This window comes from Opisthorchis viverrini (genome assembly GCF_000715545.1).
Source record: "Opisthorchis viverrini unplaced genomic scaffold opera_v5_199, whole genome shotgun sequence".
NCBI classification, from domain to species: domain Eukaryota; kingdom Metazoa; phylum Platyhelminthes; class Trematoda; order Opisthorchiida; family Opisthorchiidae; genus Opisthorchis; species Opisthorchis viverrini.
The window spans coordinates 255406-281707 of record NW_008751857.1 but is presented as its reverse complement, the minus strand read 5'-3'; the positions used below and the strand labels follow the sequence as shown (position 1 = coordinate 281707).

General features: G+C 46.7%; 1 protein-coding gene across 1 annotated transcript; it reads left to right on the top strand.

Moving 5' to 3' along the window:
* Positions 1 to 18195: 18195 nt before the first annotated feature.
* On the top strand, positions 18196 to 20391 carry T265_08086 (hypothetical protein; the record flags this gene model as incomplete). Its single annotated transcript, XM_009173785.1, has 5 exons — positions 18196 to 18384; positions 18424 to 18567; positions 18607 to 18675; positions 18720 to 18898; positions 19467 to 20391. The coding sequence occupies 5 exons, from the start codon at positions 18196 to 18198 to the stop codon at positions 19975 to 19977; spliced, it is 1092 nt and encodes a 363-aa protein (XP_009172049.1).
* Between the last annotated feature and the right edge of the window lie 5911 nt (positions 20392 to 26302).

The window sequence follows — 26302 nt, the reverse complement described above, 5'->3', positions numbered from 1 at the left end:
TAGGCACCTCGCAATGGTTGCGATAGGTCAGCACCAGGTCCTCTCACTCACCCACTCTTTCCTCCTCTTCTAATCCTAAGACCTTAAATATAGTTAAATAAACTTTGTTGCTGTGGAGCAGTGAATCAACAACAATGTCAACATTGAAGTTGCTGTCTCTGATGATGATTATGACGGTGATGATGGTGATGAGTCAAGTTGACGCATCTGTGATTACTCCACTCATTGCTAATCCCCGCTTTGAAGATGGGTACTATTATCGGTCCACTCCAGCTGTCTGAGACAGTTCGTTTTAAATAAATCCAAAATGGTTCGACAGGCACTGGCAGGGGAATTCAGCTCAGTCCCCTAACAGAGCGGCTGGAAGGTCATCAGAATCAGTGTCAGCACTGATGTTGCGTCCTCTGATGATGATGCCAGTATGAGCCGATCTACTAGTAGCATGAGCCCGTCTAGTTTGCGGACAATGCTCGTGAAACTGGTTAACATCATTCTGGTGCACTTTGCGGCTGAAATACAAGCGGCCGATTAAGCATCCTGTAACTCATGACTACCTGAGAATTTCTGACGTTAGTTCCACTGTCATGGGAATTTCTCGAGATTTAAACGCCTTTATCACCTCTCTATCCGCTAGATCAGGTCACGTACTGTGCTGAGTGGAGGCGACCGAGCGGTGGACAGTGTATGACCTCCCACTGCCTGGATAAGGACCCCAGGACTCAAGTCACTAGTGGTTAATGACGTCGGCGGAAATGGCCCGGTCATTGGCAGTCATTGGCGCTCGTGCATTGAGGCTATCGCTTTCAATGCGTAGCTACCCAATTTCTGAACAAACAAAACATGCCTTCTACTCCAAGCTTGGTTATATGTTCCAAGTTCCCGTTTTCCGATGATCGAAACCGTAGTAGCCGGAACAAATGTCTATGGCACCCGGCTTATAGCTGATAAATGGAATTGAATTGTACAGTTATCCCTTCGAATGACAACCGCCTCGGTAGGCGTCCTGGGTCTTCAGAACAGGGACTGCTACTCTTATGGTCCGGTGTTAAGTTCCGTCCTCCCCCGGACTAATGCTCTGAGTGTCACATCTTGCTCACCGAGATTGAGTCTTATTTGTTAATTTGCGGGAAGGTGTAAATCATCCCAGAAGAAGTACGGTTTACTTGATTCAGGGGATTCCGTGGGCAAGAGGCAATGTTTCCGGGGTGCTACTGCCTTTAGCCTGGATTTTTCACTTGTGGTCACGGCATTTGTGTAAGGTTGCAGGTCACGCCTTTAATCGCTCTGGCTGCTGCCACTGTGTATCAGCATGACTGCGTGTGCGTAAAAACCTGACTCTTGAGTCCTCTGAAAGCCTGACATTCCCCTTCTATTTTTTTCCGTGTAGCCATTGTCTTCATGAACCTGTGATTCCATCTGCGGTACGAATCTGAATCAAGTTGTTCCATCTTGAAGTCTTTCAAAACCTGTCCTCGTCCTTATTCATCCGATTAGTTACCAATCCTAGCTACCCAATTTCTGAACAAACAAAACATGCCTTCTACTCCAAGCTTGGTTATATGTTCCAAGTTCCCGTTTTCCGATGATCGAAACCGTAGTAGCCGGAACAAATGTCTATGGCACCCGGCTTATAGCTGATAAATGGAATTGAATTGTACAGTTATCCCTTCGAATGACAACCGCCTCGGTAGGCGTCCTGGGTCTTCAGAACAGGGACTGCTACTCTTATGGTCCGGTGTTAAGTTCCGTCCTCCCCCGGACTAATGCTCTGAGTGTCACATCTTGCTCACCGAGATTGAGTCTTATTTGTTAATTTGCGGGAAGGTGTAAATCATCCCAGAAGAAGTACGGTTTACTTGATTCAGGGGATTCCGTGGGCAAGAGGCAATGTTTCCGGGGTGCTACTGCCTTTAGCCTGGATTTTTCACTTGTGGTCACGGCATTTGTGTAAGGTTGCAGGTCACGCCTTTAATCGCTCTGGCTGCTGCCACTGTGTATCAGCATGACTGCGTGTGCGTAAAAACCTGACTCTTGAGTCCTCTGAAAGCCTGACATTCCCCTTCTATTTTTTTCCGTGCAGCCATTGTCTTCATGAACCTGTGATTCCATCTGCGGTACGAATCTGAATCAAGTTGTTCCATCTTGAAGTCTTTCAAAACCTGTCCTCGTCCTTATTCATCCGATTAGTTACCAATCCAACCCCATTCTTTATCCCGAATTATCCCCTTAGGTGAGATCGCCCCAGGAATCCCATGGAACAAGTCTAACCTTCCGACAACTGTCTGCTTCCAGAATGTAGCCGCCAAGTAGCCAACGATTTCAACTGAATCGGCCTCACCGGATAGGACAATAAAAAAGTGTGCTGACCGTTCTGCAAGGCAAATTTCCGCGGTCACCAACCCGATATCAATGCAGGGTTTGCCTTATCCGCGCCCAGGCACACGTACAGTCTACCTCTGTAACCCACACCCACCTATCTAAGCACATTCTACCGCGTCATCTGAAGAAGCTAAGTGGTTAAGACGTGCACGTACTGCCTGGAAGGATCGCGAAGGCATCTCGGGTGTTCATGCCTGAGCTTGGACAACCTGGTAATATCTCAACCCTCAAGCTAGCTTTGGGTGGCATGACAGCTAGGCACTGGAATGGTGCTATCCATGAACGATTGTCAGCAGTAAATTACTCTCCAGCGACTCCCACGGCAAACACCTCGGCCTGGTCAAATGCTGGCTGATTCAACCGTCTTCCCTGTGTTGGTTTGTGCCTTCATCAAATGCACCAAATCCACCCTGGCCACCTGAACAGGTCCGTTCCAAGATGTCACTTCCCTACTACGCCTGATCCTACAGTGCACCCAGGAGAGTAAGGTCGCCTCCAGAGACGTAGTTGATGGCATTGAAGCCCATTGAGTGGCCACGCGCGCACCACCCTGTCCGCTTCACAAGCCGTGTGGAAGGTCGGGAACCCCTGAAGTACTGCAATGAAAAGGCTGAAGTGGCCGATGATGCTTTAGTTACAGCCTTCCCCTCAGAACATAAAACCCATGGTAGATAGCTATTAAACTTATCACCTTGCTTCTGGCATTAAATCCGGCGCTTAGAGTCGCAAGTGTCTTCAGATTCTTTTGGGAAGGCTCTTCTACCACCCATCTGTTGCTTATCACGTTTGCCTCAACCACAATGAGTGACGTCCGCCACATTATCCTTCATGCCTGATTTGGGATTACATCCGCCGACCTTCCACTCCTCAAGAGTGCAAACCCTAGGGTACTTCTCCTACAGCAACCCCGATCCACGTGACCGTCGAACTATCAACCTACCCCATCGTAGCCTCTACCGAAATCCACTTTCATCAGCTTTACCGAGTCCTTCAACTCGGCAGCGATTAAATGCACCTAAATAGTACAAACTTGTTCAGCTGTAACACCTTTTTGATGCCTAGCTGTGATGTCAACCGAAGGAAGCACGAGCGCAGGGATACTGCATAATTACCCAAAGCCTAAACAGGGAAGTCGAAAGGCAGAGGACACAGAGAACGGAGGACTTCAAACAAACAAGAGGGTTCCCCCAGTTTGATGCAGCCAACACCCTCTCCCTCCTTCAAACAAGTATCTCCCGCTTGTCTCAACGGCATTCGTGCCTATGACTGCGTTTGAGAGGAGCAGGCTGTCTTGCGTAAGTTGCTTACCTATTCCCGTGGAATGGATCGCTGTCGATAGTGCAACCGCGGTTGCACTGGTGATGCTTGCACTCCAGGCTCACAATTCTCGATCCCACCATTGGTATACGGTAGGGTAATGCCTGATCAAAACGACCTGTTTTTCTTTTCTGGGTTGTGCACGAAGCAAATGCACTTGGCCCAGCTATCAACTACGGAGTGCTGTCACCTCAAGCCACAACACAATGCTCCACTAGTCTCCTACAAATAAACAACTTCTTCTTGTTAGTGGCCTCCATAATTTCAACCTTTCTTCTGAAACGAAGCTGCGAAAACGTCAAGCAAACCCCCAGGCCCGAAGTTTAAACCGCGAGCCGTCAAGGTCACAGACTGACGGATTTAGGGTTTTATACCTAGGATCCAAGCCTATTTCAAGCTTTATAAGTCGGGTTTGTTACTGTCGTTTAGTGGCTTCTGTTCACCTGGGGGACATAATCTGTGAGAGGTCGCAGCCCTTTAGGTCCTTAGCACAGGGCACTCAACTTGCCAGCGCGGAGACTGGTGAAAAAGCATCCCATGTTCACTTTGGGCTTAAAAATCTTCATGCTATTTCCCCAGCGTATATTAGTAGGGTCAAGTGCGAAATGCCTGTCACTCAGACCATATTCAAACAAGGTGTAAGCACTGGGTCCCATCGGGGGCGATGATGGTCTAGGGTGAAAATCTCAAGTTCCCCTGACGCGTTTCGTAACCAACGGGCCTTTGGCCGGAAACTATATTTGAAGCAGCGCGCCGGACACATCGAATGCGGGTTACGACATTCTTGATCCCTGAGTGGACCGTTTTGGGTGGTGTGTTCAAGTATCGGTCTGATGTAGTTCCCGTAGAGTATCCGGGAGACCGCGAGATCAATACAGGGAAGGCGCACCAACGCATATGCGAGAAGGAAACGTTTTCAAGCAACCGGATTCAAAGCTCTTCATCCTACCTTTCTTTGCGCTGCTTCTAATGCATTCTCACCGTGCACGACAATGGCGTTCGCACATGCACGTTCTTTTCGTCATTCGGAGAGAGGTTTCAGTCCCATGCTTTCAGAACTCAACATATTTCTGCAACCCATCAATGTGGGAACCCCTGGATTTCGGGTCGTTCGCAAAGGAAGATATGACTTGAAGACGCATCCGGATATACCTGATGTGCATCGGAAAGTAGTGTGGTCCAAAAGTAGTCTTGGGTTACTCCATTGGGGACTGGCGCACAAAAAAAGTAGGCCAGGCTGAATTTCATATGGAATGCATTGTCTGGTGGGGAAGACTTTGTCCACTATAGAACCTTTCTTTCAATCCCACAAAACTCGCGTTTACTGAGCAATCGATCATCTGGGGCCACAGCAAAAAGTCGAACAATGGCATCCAATGTTAATCCCTCGGCCTTAATGTGTGCTAGGCTGTCAAATAATGCGATCATGTTGATCACCTAAGAGCAACTTTAGAGGAATCTGTGGTGCGCTGGGGTTATTAATTGGCTGGCAGCGAGGTAAATCAAAAGCGGCTCGCCTCAACATGTTTCCATCACCTTTGACGGTATTTGTCTCACCTAATCGAACTTTTCGTCAGCTAACCATCTCCAAACGTCCATCAAAGCTTTCTGAACTGTGCCCTCCCCATCATCATGCCCTAGCTCCGACGATGCGAAGGGTTTCAGGTAGATAAATTATCTTCCAACTGCATGCCATCCTCCCAAATACCCTCCTGACTGCGTGCCCCAAATCATCCCTGTGGAAATTAAGTTTCACTTACTGCCTTGGGTTCAGATCTTTTCCCCTCAATCACTAGTCTACCCACGTCGGTCGACCCTGAACATGCCCGGCTAACATCTACACCATGTACCATCATATACTCCCCGAATTCCCTTGGTGCCAAGGTCATCGCGGGCGATTTCAAGAAGTTAAAAAATAAAGCGATTAGTTCATCGTGGAAGCTGTCAAACATTTCAACAATGTTCATGGTAAATTGCAGGGAGAGCAACATTTGTCTCAAGCTTGTGTAGCTGGCTCAAGGTTTTCCCTGTCGTAGAATGTACCCCAGCACATTATCCCGTAAATCCAAAATGTTGTATATTACGGGGGGAAACTACTGTCTTTAGCGTGGATTAGGCGAGACCGAGAAAGTGCAGGTGCCTGACTGGATTCGTTTTGCAAAGCCTCCACCCATTCCTGTAGGTTGCAACTGCGCAATAGTGAGTCCCCACGTCGCCAAACCTGCAAGAGGGTCATGCACGCCAAGTTTAACATCGATTATCTCTGCGTGCTTCGACCTGCTAATTAATCTCAACACACTCATCTTCGATAACGAATAAGCATCTTTTTCTACGTGACTTATAATATCACAAAACCATCCATATTCGTACTCGGTACGTGATGTTCACCCTATCCCATAACCCATGACTTGTCCCCTGCAGCTCCTAAAACAATTTCTGAGTGGACTCCCCTGAATGGCTCCCAAACCTGTTCTTGATGGCTTTCTAACACATTTTTCTACAATACCGTGTTCAACTTCGTGAGAATCCTACCCCATGGTTGGTGCCAGCTAATTACCTGGTAGCACAAGGTTACAACCAGTGCAGTTACGCTTCGTCACGATTTCGGGAATCTTCTATTCACACGTCTGTTCTTCTTACCCACCCCCACGGATAGTTAGATAATTGGCTATGTTCTTAATAGCGAACAGTTTAGACAATGAACGTTTCTCGTATTCACATAAGGCCACGCCGGTTCTTATCGATCGCGTACGGCCATTGCCTACTTTCTCCACCAGAACATCGGTCTTCTTTCGAAATCGGGCAGTGTCACCTTTCCATGGCAGCCAAGAATTTCAATGACCCTTGGCTGTCTGCTATCTCGGGCCGCGGTTGATGTCAGCAAAGACCCACCCTGCACCCCCGAGTGACCCAAGGATTTCATTGATCCATGCTGGGATTGATTTCCCACGATTCTTTGGCCAATCCGGACAGCCATGTCTGACTCAACAACGGTCTTCCTTTGCGGTGCAGTATTAGGACCAAAGTATGATGGCGCAACTGTCATACCCAGTTTTTTGGCTTTCCGTAACTCAACCGAGCATATTACATGCTTCCAGAGGGTTGTCCCACTCCACTGGAAACTCCGAAGTACTAATTACCCTATTGTGTGGTTTGTTCGCATTACCCATAAACCAACCAATTAGCCCATGCCTCCATCTGGGGGCAGTATAGCGATGGGGACAAAATCTTACTGTGTATCCAACATGGCGTGAGCTGACTACCGCAAAAATATCTAACAACAGTAAAAGCTGCGACCATTTTCCTCGCTTTGTTTGGCGGAAAGCCTGCCGCGGTGATAAAATCATCTACATATCATTTACACATCATATTACCTAAGTCTTGAATGTTTGCTTCATTGCGAATTTGCGCGTATAAATGTGATACTAATGTTCATGCGGCGTTTCTAAATATTTCCAAATTCAGTAGAGAAGTAAATACTCATAGAAACATTTTATTGGCTAAATTTTCCGGTGTATCCACAGGGATATCAGGCTGAGCCATGAAGATACCCGTGGCGTGGGCATCCAGGAATTTGGCGGCGCCCGACGTTCTCAAGGAAATAGTGGGGGTACACCGGTTCTGAAATATAGAAATTAGTTCTCTTGGAACTACACGGAACACTAAGCACATGTTCACATATGTTGGCTGACGCAGGAGAGAATGCCAGGTACAACCGTATGCGTATATTGAAACAGAAACGGCAGGCGCAAGTCCAATAAGCTATAAAAGTAGATCAAGGTGACACAATAGGATGTACAATCGTACCAGTACTTCCTGTCTGTTGCTCACGTTGGCTCATTGAGTGTAACTGTGATAAGGAGGGTCATGCAAACACATTAGGTCATAAAAAACGCGCATCGGTAGGTACAGTCTCGTCTCAAGTGCGTTACGCATTAATAATATAATTTCCCCGACCAAAGTAGACCTTGAGTATGCCTAAACAAATTTTCGGTAAAATTGCGGGTATCCAAGAGATTTTAGGTTTTCCAAAAAGTGTCGTCAGATGCTAAAACTTTCTTCACAAGTCTTCTTGGTTGCGGAGAAATTTGGTATGTGCGTCCAAGGATTGGCGCTGGTTATCTACCCCTCACTAAACAGGAGCGTTTGCTAATTGATCAGGCGGGCATTGATCTTCTCGTCGCGCTGGGAAACTCCTGTCCAGAAGCCCCACCACCATTTTGGAGACTTTTCGTGCACATTTGTAATGCGCTGAAGATGTATTTTCGAATTTTGACGAATCGTCTGCAAAGCGGTTGACTGCAGTTGCTCACAGATTCACGGATTGATACACAGGATCGAGGATTTTGCCCAATTTTCCCGGGTCGCTTTTGTTCTTGTCGGTCAGTGGCTGTCGTTCACCAAAAAGGCACAAGTGAAAAAAGGGTGTAGCACCGCCCTTTATGTTCTCAGCGCGGGGCAGTATGCTTGCCAGCGCGAGGATTCGCATAAATAAATGTCTAATAGTGCTTTAAATTGGGTTCGAGAACGAGTGTGAACAACCGCTGGAGGAAGGTCATTCCACGCAGCTACTACCCGAAATGAAAAAAATGTTGTCTAATGAATGTGTGTGCTCTGAGCTTGAAAATTTTCTCACCATGTCCCCGCCGGGTGTTTGCTGGGTCAACGGTAAAAAACCTGTTTGCCAAGCTTTGCTCGAACAGGGCGTAAGTAAGAATTAGGTCCCCTCGGAGGCGACGGTACCCCGCGAACCGACGCGGGTGACAGTTCTTAGGGAAGCGCCATGATCTTAGCGACTAAGTGGATTGAGAACGTGCGTTTTTACTTGCATTGAGCCTATCAACAAATGGAGCATATGACACATTGCCCACCGTTGAGATCTGGGACAGTCTTTTGCCAGCTAATGAATCGCCAACATCTGTGCATAGTCTGAACCTGCATCAGTCCAATAGCGCACCAGCAAATCGGTTGTCACTTCCCCAAGAAAAGTGGCCGAGTAGTGGAAAAGTCCATGCTAAGTGATTGGGTTTACCGGCTGACTACTTGGCCGATATTTTCAACCAATCTGAGCTCGACTTGATGCCTGGTCGGCCGCCAATTTGTATTTTGCCCAATCACAGGCAAGGTGTACTTATTGGCCGCTGAAGCACCCGACTGTAATGAGTGGATCTGTTTCGATACGGGTTTCCGTGTAACACAGAGGTCTCGTGTTGTCACTGTCCACAACTAGTGACTAGAACTGAGCGCACCGATGTCTCGTCCTGATTCGATCGACAAATTTCATACGGTGGATTGAGACCTGCCTGTTCTTGAAAATTGAGTTGCGTTGACTAATTCACTGGCTTAGTAACTGCTGAAAAGAATTTCTAATGGGATAAATCTTTGACGCTGAAGTGCAGGAAACTTAACGGGCGCCTGAACCACACTCCTACAATGTCTAACATGGTTCGGTATTCGGACTCTTCCTCATTGAGCGTGTCCAGCGGGCCCCCACGAGAATGGTTGCCGGCCTCGAGTCCGTGGACTACGAAACGCGTCTCGCGATGCTTGATCTCTTTCCCCTGGAGTACCGTCGCCTCCGAGGGGACCTAATTCTTGCATACGCCCTGTTTGAACAAAGCTTGGCAAACAGGTTTTTTACCGTTGACCCAGCAAACCCCCGGCGGGGACATAGTAAGAAAATCTTCAAGCTCAGGGCACACACATTCATTAGACAAAACTTTTTTTCATTTCGGGTAGTAGCTGCGTGGAATGACCTTCCTCCGACGGTTGTACACGCTCCTTCTCGAACCCAATTTAAAGCACTATTAGACATTTATTTATGCGAATCCTCGCGCTGGCGAGCATGCTGCCCCGCGCTGAGAACATAAAGAGCAGTGCTACACCCTTTTTTCACTTGTGCCTTTCAGATGAACGACAGCCACTGACCGACAAGAACAAAACCGACCTGGGAAACTTGGGCAAAAGCCTCGATCCTGTGTATCAATCCGTGAATCCGTCCCCATGTACTCCTAACAAGGGTACTCAGCTGCTCCATTATATGTTTGCAGATGCAATAAAAATCGCTCACCTATTGCACCGTTTCGGTGCATAGTTCACATGCCATCCGAAAGGAGCGCGAGGGCTGAGATGATGCCTAGTTGCCCCAGTCTAGCCAAGAGCAGACGAGAGGCAGAGGTCGAATGTCACTATTACCACAACTTTTCGATTCCTCATTTTTGTGACCTATAAGGAGCTCATGGAAGGCTCCGTAGGATTTTAATGATAAACAGAACCTTAATTTGGTATATATGCACCGCAACAGCGTTTTTAAGCGTTTGTTCCAGTTACTCACCGTCTTTGCCCAAGGTGTAGCGTTTTTTAAATATAACCCCCGGTGATTTACACGGTCTCTATATGCATGTGATGAGTGTTGTTGACACAAATTCGTGGTACCTAAAGTGCCATTCAGCGACTATGTATAACTTTACAGTCGAAAATGAGGTATTTACCGTGCAGGTCCAATTTGTGTTACAAACTAACGAGAGTAAAGGCGGAAACTCAAATCCTGGTATCTAACCGAGTATGGGCCAAGATATATTCATACTGAGAAAAGTCGAGATATATGAGATCTTGACATGAAAGTCACCTTTGAGCTTAGGCCCGGCAAATAGTGGTCTCAGCTTGTCTGTGAAGTCCATGGCTGTGTGAAGAATCACCCACGTTTACGAATCGTAAACCTGGGGTGCCTCTATCCCCGTATAAGAGGTGCGCTAAGCCACATGGAATAGGCAGCCGTGCTCGCCATGTTCCAAAACCCACGTTTTGCCATTGAAAGTGTCTAAAAGGGCTTTACAAAGCTTTTCTAAACTCTATTAGCGAAAACCTACATATCCAAACAGGCGAGTTTAACTTGTCTTCCCTGGAAAGCAGAATGCTCCGATGCGGCCTTATTGAAGCCCTCAGGATAACAGTCCGTTATCATTGTAAAATGCAGCAACATCACTGTTGACACCAATCCTTCACTTCCTCCTAACCACTTGTTTTATTTAGCATTATTCATAGTCCTAATGTGAAGAGAAGAGTGGATGAGGGTGATACGTGACGCCATTTTACCGCGAGGTGCTGAGGTGCACAGATCTATGAGCTCTCAGTCAAACGATCTACAAAGAGGCCGACTGCCACCCTACCTGTTAGCCGCCGTTTCTTGCAATGTCTAGTCAATCGCAAGTGAGGTCACAGGGACGTCATCCAGGAAGGCAGACTGCACTAACAGCCCGAAACTCTCCGTGATCTCTTTCACACCCTTCTATCAAGTCACATGTTGTCCAGCTCGTAGTTTTCACCATTCCGTAAGGGGTGAGGAGAACATTATTCGTCCCCACAGTCGATGTTTCGGCATTCGTTGACGCCATTCGATACCAGCAACATTTTTGAGATATCGGTATTCAAAAACCTGAAGGCACCTTCAATCGGGTCCTTAAGATGCGTGCACTGACTTCATACGACAAACTTCTGTCGGAGATTATACAACTACCGAGGTATGTTAAATGATCTGTAACCTCCACTGAATCTCCTTGAACTGTCAGACATGTTAGGAGGCTGCACGTTATGAGGCTTGACTTTGCACTTTGGGTTTAAGGCTCGTGCCGAAAGTTAGTGTCATGGTGCTCAGCTTATTCAACAGGGCTTGTGCTTTGTTTTCCAGGACAGGGACGATGTCATCTGCGTACGGCGGTGAAGCATCGGTGTTGAACACTGATGTCATGCTGTCTATGATGACGATGACTCCAGATCGAAAAATTTCTCAAAATCTACAACCTGAATACCAAAACTTTCAAGGCCCTCTAGTGCTCCCCCCGTTGACGAATATTGAACGGAAATGAAATGGATGGACATTCTTGAAGGGCGCCACTTTTTGTAAGAAGCTTTTAGATTGATTCCATACGCCTACACGTGAATTGAGGGATCAGATTATACTCATGACTTTATAAGGCATCCCGTGTCGAATAGCACCAGGACTGAGGATCGTTGCTACACTTAACGTTGCTCAAACACATGACGGAGTGTGAATATGTGGTGGTGCAGCATATACCACTTCTAAATCCCGTTTGATGTTCACGGCTTGAGGTTTCGCCTGCCGCAGTAAGACGACGAAGAGTCAGTGACAGCCGGAGGTCTCGATACAGCGGGAGCCAAACTTACCCACCACAAGGGGAGTGGACGTTACTGTGGTATGACGGTTTGTCCACTTCTGTGACCCATCGCAACACCATTATCAGAGACAGCAACTTCAATGTTGACATTGTTGTTGATTCACTGCTACACAGCAACAAAGTTTATCTAACTATATTTAAGGTCTTAGGATGAGAAGAGGAGGAAAGAGTCGGTGAGGGAGGGGACCTGGTGCTGGCCTATCGCACTATCGCAACCATTGCGAGGTGCCTACATCTCCAAGCACTCAGTCAGACGCTCTGAAAAGAAACTTATAACACGGGCGCCACTGACGTTGATCAGCCGCCGTTCATTGCAATGTCTCCAGCCAAGCGCAAGAGGGGTCACGGGGGCCCCGTCCTGGAAGGCATACTACACCAGCTACACCCGAACTATTCTTTTTCTCTTTCACATCCTTCTACCAAGTCGTACGTTGTCCACCTTGTGGGTTCCGGCATTTCGAAAGATGCACGAAGAGCAGCTCTCGTTTTGGTAGGGTTTGTTTCGGCATGCTTACCACATGGCCAAGCCACCGTAATTGATAGTGCTTGATGTTTTCGCTGACCAACCATATATTTGTGTTCTAATTACCTCTTTACGAATTCATTGACGCGATCCAACACCAGCAACGTTTATGAGGCATTGGTGGTAAAACTCTGAAGACTCGTCATATAAGCTGTTTGCAGAGGTAACGTCTTGCAACCATACAACGTTACAGCTTGGTGCACGTGACACCTAAATGCCATTGACGCCACAAGTGACGCAGATCAGCGAATGCGCTTCAGGTCGTTGAGTCTATTAAGCTTTGCGTACTGAATTCGTCAGACACACTTCCGTCAGAGCTAATACAGCCACTAAGGCACGCGAAATTCTCTAAGACCTCCAGTTTAAGAAATATGTTAGAGAGCATGACTTCGCATCATGTAGGTGCTAGGCGCATTCACAAGAATGATTTGATGTCGGTCAGTTTACTCAAAAAGATTTCTGCTGCGCATTCGTCTTCCAAGTTTGGTTTGATGTCTTCCATGTACTCCAGATCAAAAGGTTCTCACCAGCAACGATTAGAACACTGGGGTTTTTGAGATCATCGTCTCACTGTTTTATCAGTGGTGACTTTTAATAAAAATGGAAACAATGGACATCTTTTTCGAACACCACTTTTTGTAGGAAGGCTCTCAGAGAGTTCATCATACACCCACGCTGATCCAAAGCTGTCATGTTAGTCGGGCTTTTAAGCTGCAGTGATCCTATGGGCTATGCTGGCTGGAACTCAGTTCCTAAAGGTTTCAATATGCCGTGAAGGCCAACAGGGAGCAGCCCGACGAAGAACAGCTAGTCCCCGTACTGCGAGTAATCGTATTACAAAGCGGTCTGGAGGTAATGTTGTACCGTCATCTGCGGTAAGGGTGTGAAGGCAGTAAAGTGTTTCCCCCGGGCGACCAGCATGTCCATATTTATGAAAGCAGCGATGCTGCCTTCCTCTGAGGACGGACGGGTTAGAAAATGTCAACCCAAAAACCCCATACTCCGATTGCCCAACGGTCGACCGTGACCGCCGGCGCTTTATTCAATACGGTCGAAATACTTTTAAAACCAAAGAATCCGGTGCTGCTCAAAAAGCACCTACTGTGCGCAGCTGCACTAGGAGTGATACAGTAATGCTCTACCCCCCATGCCCTCAGGCCAGGCCACCTCCTACAGCCAAGTTGATCAGACTTTTGAGTCATCGGCTCCTTTAAGGGTTCCCCAAGAAAATCATAGCAATCGCTGTCTCGCGTTTCAGACTCTTGAGCCAGAGGCTTGGGGCGGGGTCACCGAACAAAACCCTACATCCTCTCACTGCCTCGTGGGTCAAACTTTTGAGTCAAAAACTCAAAATGGGGTACCTCAACCAACCTCGTCGGCCTGGGCAACCGGGGAGTATCATTTGCCCTTGCAACTCTTCGCACACCGACCTTCCACACTCCCCTCACCTATCGTATTATGCAGTGCGATCAACCCAATGGAAGAGGCCCGGAAAGCCGGTAATGCCCGAAGATTATTTCAGTTGATCAGCGCAACTGGTCCCCGGAAACCACCTGTGAGTGAAATCATCAAGCATCAGAATGGAACGGCCATCTCGAATAAAGAAAAACGTCTCGATCGGTGGGCTGAATACTTCGAACAACAACTGTCGTGGCCACCAGCTGGCACTCATCTAGAGCCCGGTGAAGTAGAACTCTGGACGGCCTCGGAGGTTTACGATTGCATATGTTCTCTCAAGCGCCACCGAGCTCCTGGTCCGGATGACCTCTCACCCGCAGTGTTCAGAGACGGGGGTAAAGTACTCAGTCAGCGCTTGTCCGATCTGTTTGGTTGCATTTGGGAAAAGGAGTCTGTCCCAGACAACTGGGGAGAATCGGTGATAGTGCCCGTTTTCAAAAAAGGGGCGCGTAGTGAGTGTAGTAACCATAGGGTGATCAGCTTGACCCCGGTCGTAACGAGATTGTTGGCATCATTTGTGCTTCGTCGCCTTACGGTGGCTCGTGAGACACTGACTCGAGATCAGCAAGCGGGATTCCGGCCTGGTGGGGGTTGCGCTGACCAAATCTTCACGCTTCGTCAGGTGCCAGAACAACGCCATACGCATAAGCGACTCACGATTCTAGTATTCCTGGATTTCCGAGGCGCATTCGACTCGGTTGACCGGTCTGTTCTTCTTGAGACGCTTGCCCACCGAGGAATGACCCGGAAGTTTGTGAACATAATAAGCTCCTTGTGTTCTCAGACTTCTGGACGTGTGAGAGTGTACGGAGAGCTCTTCAAAAGCTTCCGTACGTAAAGCGGTGTCCATCAGGGATGCCCATTCTCTCCATTCCTTTTTAACTTCGTGATCGATGAAATAATGAGACGAATGCTGGAGGGTCTCCAAAACCCTGGTGCTCAATTAGCCTGTGAATAAAACCTTGTCGATCTGGAATATGCAGACGACCTTCTCATCTTCGAGGAGGAGGAGAAGGCGCAAGTATTCTTGGATGAACTGACCAAAGTCATCCCGTCCTTTTGTATGCACTTTGCACCTACAAAGTGTAAGGTCATGCTTGTGGACGTGCAGTCACCGAACACGCCACTTACAATCCAGGGAGAGGTACTGGAAGTTGTGGGGCGTTTTACTTATTAGTAGTATTAGTTCTGATTGTAGTGTGACAGGTAAGGTGAATGCGCAAATCTGCAAGCCCGGGTCGGGTTCGCTAATTTGAGACATCTATAGCGTCGGTGTGGTTTTTCCCTAAATCTTAAGAGGCGTTTGTATCAAGCTACAGTATAGGCTGTTTTCTTGTATGGCTACGGAGGTATATTAAGTTTTCCACAATCTCTAGTGAATCTCCTTGAATTGTAAGGGATATGTTCGAAGACTGCACGTTCTGAAGCATGACTTTTCACTTTGAAGGTGCATGCCAAAGGATGGTATGAGGATGGTCAGTTTATTCAACAAGGCTTATGCTTCGCTTTGGTCTTCAATGTCGTCTGCGTATTCCAGACCGACAAAGCTCTCACCATCATCACTGTCAGCTTTAAGAACCGCGTACTTGTACAGCAACAATTTGAATACCAGGGTTTGAGGAACGTCCAGCTTTTGTCCTATTATCGCATCAATTGCGAAGTCGAACGAGAATGGAGAGAGTGGACATCCTTGTCGAACACCACCTCTTGTAGGGAACCTTTTGGAGAACTCGCCATGCAATCTTATTCGCCCAGAAGTATGCGAATATAAGGATCGGATTATGCTTGCAAACTTTTGGGGCATGCCCTGTTGAGCAAGTGTAGTTAAAAGCACTGACCGATCGACAGAATCGCATGCACCCTTGAAGTCAAGGAATACGAAGGCTGTTGGTCGCCTGTACTTGTGGCGTTGCTCTAAAACCCGGCGGAGTGTGAATATGTAGTCAACGCAGCTTCTACCTAGTCGAAATCCCGCTTGATTCTCACGAGTCAAGGTTTCGCGTCCCACCGTAAGACGACGGAGAATCAGTGACGCAGAATTATTGTCACAACAAGAGTCAAACTAACACGTCTGTGGTTACTACATTCACTGCGACTACCCTTTTTGAAAACGGGCACTACTATCGACTTACCCCAGTTGTCTGGGACGGTCTCTTTCTTCCAGGTAGACCCAGATGGGTTAGGCGGGTACTGGCTGAGGAGCCCACCGCCATTCTTGAAAAGGGCAGGTGGAAGGTCGTCAGGACCAGCAGCACGTTGACGCTTGAGTAGAGGAATACACTCTGGCACTTCTGAGACTGAACGCGGTTCCGTATTTTCTGTCCACCTCTCTGTTGAAGGCCAGGATTCTGGATTGGAGGTAGCAGCTGACCAGCTGAATTGCTGTGCCCAATGGTCAAAACGTTCTGCTTTGCTTCAGGTCAGCTAGACATTTGGGTCTCTGATTAGTTCGCTGACAATAGTTTTCCGAGGACCAGTCGAACCAATCTAGTAGAACAGCTTGCAGACGTTTCTGGTATTCTTTGCATCTTCCATTTCTTTGGCCTTTCGGGTCCACTAAGCCTCTCGGTGTGCACGGACACTCAAATACACCTGGCATCAAAGTTACTTCGGGTGGAGTTGTGGTGGCGGCCAGATAAAATCTGTTGCTGGGTCTCCAGCAAAGACCCGGTCCTACCAGAGATCAAATGTTTGGATGAGGTTTGCTGGGTTCTACCGCAAAAAGACGTTGCAGCTTTGAGTAGCGCTCTGGACATCTTTTCCCAGTGGCCGCTTATATCCGACACCGTACCGTCCGGCAGGCATTCGAGGAGCTGGTTCTGATAGTTTCGTGTGACTTCTGGATCCACTAGCTTCTCACTAGCTAAGCGAGGTATGCGCGTTTTGCATTAGTCTAAACAGCAGCAGCGTACAAGCTGAGTGTGATGCAGGGCGATCAAAACGGCCAGTCCTAGAGCTGGGACTTGCGGAGAAAGTACTCGAATTTGGGTGGGACAGGGTGGAAGATGGGAAATGGGAAAGTGTAAGAATGTAGGCGTCAGCACTAGCATATTTTCGCTTACCCGTCCTACTGTAAGTAAGCCGACCCGGCGGCGGCCGATGTGGCGTGAAAGTATTGTTAGCTGTAAATGTCATGGTTGTACGAGAGTTAGAATACTGCCAGGGCACCCACACCTAGACTGGAGGACGATTATAGTCCTCAACCAAAGCATTTGGCTCAAAAGCCTAACCTCAGGACAGCCGTATTGGACTGGAAATACACGTACATTACCAATTTTACGGTGCACGTCGCCACACATTTTCCAACCTCCAACCTGGAGAGTCGGGAGACTGTGTTTATCATACCTCTACCCATTGACCAACCTGGTATGAGAAACTCTGTGAGTGTTGCGCGGACACCCTTCAGTATAGCTCAATGGGTCATCGGGGCACACAAACCGCCGCTCCACGGTAAGGTCCAGTCTCTTCGTGACGGAAAGCCTGGTATCCGTCGCGTTTAAGATGCTCTCTGGCATTATTGTTTTCAGGTTGATGGATTATCGTGAGAGACAAATTTGTGAGAATCAAGCTGGGTTTCATCGTTGTTGAGGATGCATCGGACATATCTTTACTTTGAGACACATTCTTATACAGCGCCACTCCTTCAGACGTCCCACTTTGATCGTTTTCTTGACTTGAAAGCTGCTTTTGATTCTGTTGATCGTCAGAGACTTTGGCAGTGTCTGGCGATCAAAGGTGTCCGTACCTCAGACAGCTCGGGAGTCGAAATGCTCCCAACATGTTTGCTCGTCAGAGACTTGGCAGTGTCTGGCGATCAAAGGTGTCCGTACCTCAAACAGCTCGGGAGTCGAAATGCTCCCAACATGTTTGCTCACAGACATTGAGCGATATTACTCTTGTCAATTCCCAGATGCGGACGATTTTAAATAACCTAACTCACTCTACCGCACGGTTTGGCATGTGCTTCATACCTGTAGTGTAAAGTGCTGCTACAAGACTAGGTGGGATCAAACGCACACTTCATACTTGCATGCAAGCCACACGATGTGGCAGATAAATTTGCCTACCTGGGTAACTATTGGTTCCGGTGGACTGGCTGGAGATGAGATTATTTCTCGAGTCGTAAAGGCCATGGTTGCTTTTGTCAACCTCCGATTCTTAAATAATCTTTTCAGTTTTGACCTTTTGGCTTACAGAGGACCGCAATGTTACGCAGTTTTCCGTTTCCTTTTGTGATACCCTTTAATTTCTTATCGTTTTTTGGTCTTACAGCCATAGCGTATTCTCCCTTAACATCGTGATCGTTGCTCTAAGTAAAACACAATGGCAACGTTTAAAGGCGCTGCGAAGGAGGCGCAACGAGCAATGTTGTTAATGAAGCAACGTGAAAAGGAAAGACAGGAATTAGAACTGCAGAAGAAACGATTGGAGGCAGAAATGCGTGTTGGGGAGATATCTACGAAATTTGCTGTGCATTATGATGCGATAGAGCAACAATTGAGGACCGATACTGTAAGGACGCTTCTAACGTTAATCCCTTCATTATATTAGATTGGGCTGGTTACCCTGGACGAGATGAAGGCCAGGCAGCAGGCATTCATGACTCAACGGGAAAAGGAGCTCGCTTTAGGTGGTTCGAAAGGAGCAAACAAAGGTGGTCAGTCGGGTGCTGATAAAAAAACGAAGCTACAACCGGTGAGCTCATCCGTCAGCTGAGCCCACTTGACCAGATAGAGTTTGTTGTCTTTTGCAGATGATGAAGACGTTGAAGCTGACGATGAGGCAGACTGTAAACCGGTAAAAGTAAGTAGGCTTTTACTTGTTTCCATTGTTTAGAGGTATTACAGGTCGATCCAACTAAATCTGAGTCAAGCAACTCTGTAGTAGAATCTGAGGAAGCTGACCCGGATGCCAATCAGACAGCAGAAGAGATTGCGACCAAGCGGCGTCGACTGGGGATGAACCCTACGGTGGATACGAGTTTTCTGCCGGATGTGGATCGGGATGCTGAGGAGAAGCGACTTCGGTACGGTTTCTTTGTGTGTTTGTCTCTAGAAATGTGAATATTTGTAATATTTCATTTGACAAACCCATTTATAAGAATGTAGCAATGTACTACCTGTTCGTTTCCCGACTGCCTTCATGTACCGTTTGTTTTCTTTTGGTGTTTAAGTTCTTCCTGGTGCTATAAAATTCTGAATTTCGTTGCTGAAGTACACACTCGTTGTTTGTGAATAAACTAGGTACCGCGGTTTTTGTGATACCAAAGTTGTCAACTGCAAAGCCAGTTATTTTTCCGTATTTGGATGCGATCTCTCTTGCCCATCCAGCTGTAGCACCCTTTCTGTGGCTAACTACCATGCCACCCGAAGGAAGCACGAGGGATGGGAGACTGCAAGGTTGCCCAAGCCTAGACAGAAGCAATCGGGATGCGCAGGTTGGGTTTCTAACGGGCCTACAGATATGACCCATACTTAGCACTGGACATTCATCCCTCTTCATATTCACCTATTTATTTGTTTCTCCATGTCCCCTTACCATCCCGGTTCGTGCCGTTCCACTCTTCATCTCTGTCTGTTTCCCTCTCCCGCTAGTGATGAACTTCGACAACAATGGGTAGAAAAGCAGGCAGCAATCAAAGAAGAGGAGATAAGCATCACCTACAGTTACTGGGATGGATCCGGTCACCGGAAACAAGTCCGCATGAAGAAAGGTCACACAATCCACCTCTTTCTCCATCGTTGTCTGGAACAACTTCGTAAAGAGTTCACTGAGCTAAAGTCAGCCACCGCCGATCAACTGATGTACATCAAGGAGGACCTCATCATTCCACATCACTACACTTTTTACGATTTCATCGTGACCAAGGCCAGAGGCAAATCTGGTCCACTATTTTGCTTCGATGTACGTGATGATGTTCGGCTTCGTATGGATGCGAGTGTAGAAAAGGAGGAATCTCACGCAGGCAAAGTTTGTTTGCGAAGCTGGTATGAAAGGAACAAGCACATATTTCCAGCCAGTCGGTGGGAGCCGTACGACCCGGCAAAAAACTGGGATCAGTACACCATTTCGGACAAAATGGCGGCCAAAATCACAATCAAATGATTTTTACCTGTATATTCTACTCGGAGCATATGTTTTTTGCACTTTGGACCCCCTGCAACGTGTGCTGGCTGTCTTATCTTCATGTTTAGGTTCTTTGGTCGAGCTACGCATAAACCCAATTGTTTGCACTGGAGTTTTCAATGCCCCTTATGTTTATATTCCTAACTTGGTCGTAGTTTGTAGGTAATACTGGAATTTCCAACTCCATTTAGTCGACCTTTTGTGTATTCATCCCCACTTATCTACCCAACTTGGTGCCATGGTTTAATGAACATAAAATTAATGCGCGTTTGTCAAAGCAAGACCATGTGCTCAGACCCCTCACGACGGGTTTCCAGACGTCGTAGCTGTTAATTTGTCACTGCATTGCTGCATTCAATTAGTTGACTGTACGGACCGTTTTAATGATCTATGCATCTTCCAGGCTTGTCGCACTTTTTTTTGGGGGAGGTGGGGACGGATAAACCCCGGGCCATATCTATTATTTTGGTGCGGTTTAACTACTTTACTTCCACCGAGTAGTCAGAACTGCGACTTCAAACGCAGTGGGATGGGCGATGAGAATATAACTGGTAAGTTGAAAATCTCACTGATACGTTATTCCTGTGTGCTGTTGAGAAGGATCTGGGTATCTCAGGTAGCGTAGTTGGCTGTTGGTTTGTTCGCTGAGCTGATTGCAAACGTTTCATCACCAATCGGGGTGACATCATCGGTGTGCTGTTATGGAGCGTAGCGATGGGTCGGTAGTTGTTGACAACTACAAAGGCCTACCTAATTATAGGACGGGGTTTCCCTGCCGCATATGAGATGAATCCAGGATTAGAATAATTACCGCTCAGCTCTTTAGTGTCAACACAAAACCGTTTACTGTTTTACCCGTTCACTTTCTGCAGCAGCCCAGTCAGTTAGTTGCGAATTAAAGTTACCTACATTCTATTCTATTATACTTATTCAACTGTAAGTGGCTATTCAGTGTTGTTAGTTAGATCACCCGCCTCCCTCAGGGTTACTTGAGAAACATACTTGTTGGAAAGCGGGGATTTAGTCTTGAAAATGAGAATTTCACACTACGAGTACCTGGACGTGTCATCTTCAAAGCGAGCATACATTTAACTAGCTCGCAGTGAACGCTCGTGCATCAGTCTAAAACCTGTTTTTCAGGAGTTTAGCTTTTGTATGAGCAGTCGTGTAGTCGGATCGTTTTAACCGTGATAGGGGGGAGTTGCGCAGCAACTTGCGTTAGGGTTGCTTCTTAACTCTTTCCGGGACAGATAGAAACGTTTTGAGGTATCCATTTCTGACTGATTTTAGTCCCTTTCCTTTTAGGCTGCGATATTCGTCCGGAAAATAGATCAGGTCCACCAGTTTTCTGCTGGTTAGTCGGTTCTATTAACCTATCAGTTGGAGTTAATTCAGCCAACCCTATCCTAAGCTGTGATGCGTTTACTGAGGCTCTATGCGTTTTGGCTTCAAGACCGAGACCAGGAAGAGTCTGTTTTGACTGTTGAGGATAGAAAAGACAGAGCTCAAGCCAACCGTTAAATCAAGCTCATTGAATAGTATCGGCCTAAGAACTTTCAAACAACTGGACTTCTACAGAAATTTCGGTGCTCACCGCGGAATTAACTGTCAGTACTACTCACTGTGACCTTGGACGTCCAGAGTTCTGAGAATCAGCCATACTAATGTATATTTTTGATGCTTCATCGATCTAGGTGTGGGTGCTTCGGAACAGAATAATTGTACCCTTATCTATCCGCTTTCGGCTGCTTTCGTTAGCTGTTGCACTAAGTCAAATCGGTGCTTGTAGAGTTTTCGTATTCCGAGACTTACTCAGAAGTCTTCGAATGGCCATTTTCTATAGTCCATTTGTCAAACTCTAGAGACCTGGTTTATTTACAGTGGTAACCACTTTTAGCATATAGTTCCCGTTTGTCAACCTACCGTAACACTAATTCAGTGGAAGACCTTCATTAGGAAGTGAACATCAATCGCGGAGATTTTGACCATATTTTCACTTACTGAGATAACACAAGTGGGAGCATCTAATTTTACTTGGGTCCTAGATGAGGGGATGTTTAATGTAACCTCGAGATGTAACGATGATCGTGTACTTGATTTAAAACTTTCGACTGACCACCGGCTGTTCATTCATAACATTGGGTCTCCTTCTGTTATAAGTGCATCTGTACTTCCGGACTCAACTTTTGGCCTATATTGTTTCAGACTATATTCCTGTCTCGACTTTCGGTAAGTTCCCCGGGAACATATAAGAAACGAGGCCTTCGTTTTTTTATAAAACGGATTTGTGGGCAAAAATTTAACACATCGACTTAACTAGTACCTCCGAAACCTTAAATGTAGGGCGTCAGTCGTTGTTGGGAAGAGCTATCCACCGCTGTACGTCTACGCGGTGATAGGGAATCGGATTGGAACTAAAAGTCCCAGAATATGGGAAAAGCCAATGCAGATAACTCCTAATCTGCCCTTTTAGCTAATATGGAATGCAGAATCCCAAAAATAGAAGTCTAAACAGTTGTGAAATTTATTTGGCTCTCCATTTAGGTACCTGTGCATTCCGTTTGGACCGTCACGTGTAGAGGAATTAACATGGTCGACAGAGAAGCCGGTGGCCCTAAATGGATTGGATAGTGTTGCTCATTAGACTCAATTGTCAACAGGTCGTCTTGTCCGCCCTTTTTACTGAACCATATACCAAACAGAAGTCAGCTATGGGCGGTCAGGTGACCCTTGGCGGCAAAGTGTGGAAGCTCTCACTGAATCGCTCTAGTGATTAGTCCTCCCCAGGTGGGACTCCTTACTTGGCGATGACAAAACATAGCTCAGTTCTGCATCCAAGTGCGCTCACGCGCATTAGTTACACTGTCACGCGAAAAACGCCAAATCTCCCCTGTCTTTCGATGTGATTAATGGATGGAGAACGGACAGAGTATGTCAACCACGGACCTTCAATTTACAGGCTACTAAGTTATCCTCTCTGCAGGTTACCAGTTTGCTGCCAACCCGCTTCGGCCTACAGATCAACGTCTCAAAAACCAAAGTATTTTTTTCATCAGCTCACAAATCTAATGAACCACTTAGGATAGACGAAGTGTTTGTGCATAATGACTGGGTTCCAACACCTCGGCTCAGCCATTCTTCTGAAACTTCGGGCTAGGGAAAAAGTGTTAACTCGCCTGCATACTGTCTGCTGAGCAGAGCTGCTGAAGCGTGTTCCGTGGCACAGAGGACAGAAGTCCGAATCTATCAGTTTGCCATTCGAGGGTTTTACTGTATACCTGAGAAATCTGGTCGACGCGTGTCTCGAGCACTCTCAAAGTGCAGAAATTCGGCCACTGGTGTTTGAGAAATTATTTCAGACCGTGAAACAGAGGGGAAGATCCGTCGTCACTATCCGACGCGATCAACTAATCCAACAACTCTGACGGTTTATGGCACCTTCCGCCACTCACACACAGACTTAGCCAGACTTGCTATTATCCCTAAACCGCGCCAAGATTGGGGTTGTCGTCAAGGCGGGTAGCTATTAACCTGCCTCGATGCTGTCGATTCCGAACTTGAACGTCTGGAACTATGGGCTATCGGCGGTTCACGTCGCTTGAACCGACATGGGACCAATATCTGCGAAGGTATTACCACCGATCGCAATGCCTCTGCAGCTGCGTTCCAAGAAGACGACTTACCTTCACGCAGGAGACAGTCGATCTAGAAAAGCAAATTAGGCAAGTTCTAGTTGGGTTACGTTCTGATACACCCGACTGACTTCAAGCAGCGTAGAGTGCGAGTTTAAGATGTATTGTAAAAAACGTTATTAGTTTAACGGAGAGCAACAGCAAATCACAACCCATAACGAATCGAGAATCCGGTTGCTGTCGGCAAAATAAACTGTAGTTTCACTTCACCTAGGCGCGTTGTGCATACGATTCGTTTGTCTCATTTGAGACTGATGCCCAAGCACGCCTTTCTCTTTACGTTTGGTAGGGAAGTACCGAACTGTTAACGCCAACATTTGCTTCTTCTGTAGGTATTGAAAGAACTTCGTCGTTACGATACCAATCAGCACTGAGTGTGTGGGCGTCCTGGAAAAGGATGAAAAATAGGTACATAAATTGATCAGAAGTTCATCATTGCCACGCAGCTACAGCTATGGACGGGTGGTTGGTATTTTTAAAAGTCTGGCGTCCTTAGAGAACGCCCATTGGGAAAGCAGGAGGGACTGGATAGGGTTTGGTTTCATATTACTGAAGTGATATGGGAAAAACCTCCATATTGACTCAGTTTGTTGTAGAACTTTCGGTTCCCTGACTTATTCCTATATCAGAGACAGAACGCCAATTTGACCTGGATTTTTGCCCGAGGGGGTCTATCCGATCAATGATTATTGAAGAACCACGCTTGTGCAGCACACTAGATTCAATATCCAAGCTCGAATTGTGCCTTCAATTTTGGTTGAAGTCATTTCATGAAAGACAAAGGAAGGGTTCGAAAAGTGCTAGTGAAGAACATCTGGGAAAGTGCGGACGGTCTTAAATTCGAAAAAGCATGAGCGGAGCACACAACTTTAGGGAAAACTTGACGTTAAGAGCTGATCTCTACCAGTACTCGCTTTCCGCAAGCAACAAATCAGCTTGATATCTTAAGGATGACGACTGTAGGTGTCCGGTGGACGTCTGATTTGCGGCTAATTAGAGTGCACGACTGTTTGGTGCCAGACGCAGAAACAAGTGCGCATCAAACTAGTTTGCTCATGTTACCGATTTACGCAGTGCGTGTGAGAAAAGCCACTCTGTGCTAGTCAGCATTTGACTTCGCCCAAGGCTTGACTTGAGGTCGTTTACCTGCCGATCCGATTGCCGTCTTGACTTCATTTACTTGCAAGGTAGCTCAGTAGGAGACCACCTGATGATACGGTTGGGGCACTCAGCGTGTTAAGTGCTCGATTAAAAAGGGATGGTGACACTAGCCAAACTGACAAACTTGGCCTTTCGCCTCATCTATCAAAACCACCCACAGACTACCCTTTCGACATGACTACAGTTACTAAGACGGTTCGTGGGAATTGGCTCAGCTCATGGTCGTCTAAGCGGGGCGAAAGCGAAACCAGTCATCGATAGTTGTCCCACTGAAATAACCCGATGTATTTGCCGAAAGTAACAAAGATATGTATCAGGTTGTTGGTAAGATCGCTTGGAATCCAGAAAACGTCAGTTCATTGGATAGCGGAAAAGAGAGAATTCTTGGTATTCGAATATACGCAGGTGAATAAAACTGATATCACAAAACTTGCAGCTTTAGTTCTTATGGTTCTGCCCCGAATTAGAAAGGTAACAGCCTACAGCGCAACCTATCAATCTTTCTAGATCATCGTCTAGACATGAGGGTTACTAGAGCTATCAAAATATTTGAATAGTTCGGGGAACTCAATTTCAAAGAAACCCAAGACCGACTGTGTGATGCAGTTTGGATAGCACAATTGTGAAGAATCTCAAACTGAAAAAGATATAGGATTACCGATTTTCCCGCCGTAAATACATATAAACCGAAGTGAACCTTTTCCGGTCATCCAGTGACAGAAACTCAGAAAAGAACCTATGAGTAGTCTCGGAAACAACTTTGACTTCTTGAACATCTTTCTATCTGAGATATGAGGTGGCCTTTCTGCAGTATGTTCAATTGGATAATATAATAAATGGAAGATTCAACGAATTCACGTTACAAAAGTGTCTATTTCACCGGACTTACTTCTTGTTTGATGTGCTCAACTTGAGTATCCATGTTACCGTTAGTGTACCATAACTACAGAGGGGAAGAATAAAACATACTCAGTTTAACTAAATCATCTGACTGTTCCATAAAGGGTACATTTGTTTTTTATTAACAGACCACTAGATCGGGCTTAGTCCCATCGAAAACGCTGGTCTTTAGGAGCAACTAAAACTTTTTTGGTGATTCGCCGTGTGCCGCGACGAACCTTCGAGTATCCCATCGCGTTTGTCATGGGGTAAGTGAAAACACTCGATGTATCTCTTCAGGGGCTTGATACAATGAGTAATAAGATGACTGGATAAGTTTGCAATATCTCCACGATGATGACTAGGACATCTGTACGACGTAGACCAGTCGATGGTATGGGCAACACAAAATATTTCTTATTCATATCGTAGAGAGTGGTAAGACCCGCACACTTGGAGGCCTTAGATGCAACATTTGGTTTTCACCGTGGAAAGTACCATCTACGGTTGCTAGCTGATCACATATCACCCCATCTGACCTGACCCTCAGAACAGCAGCAAACTGTAGATTT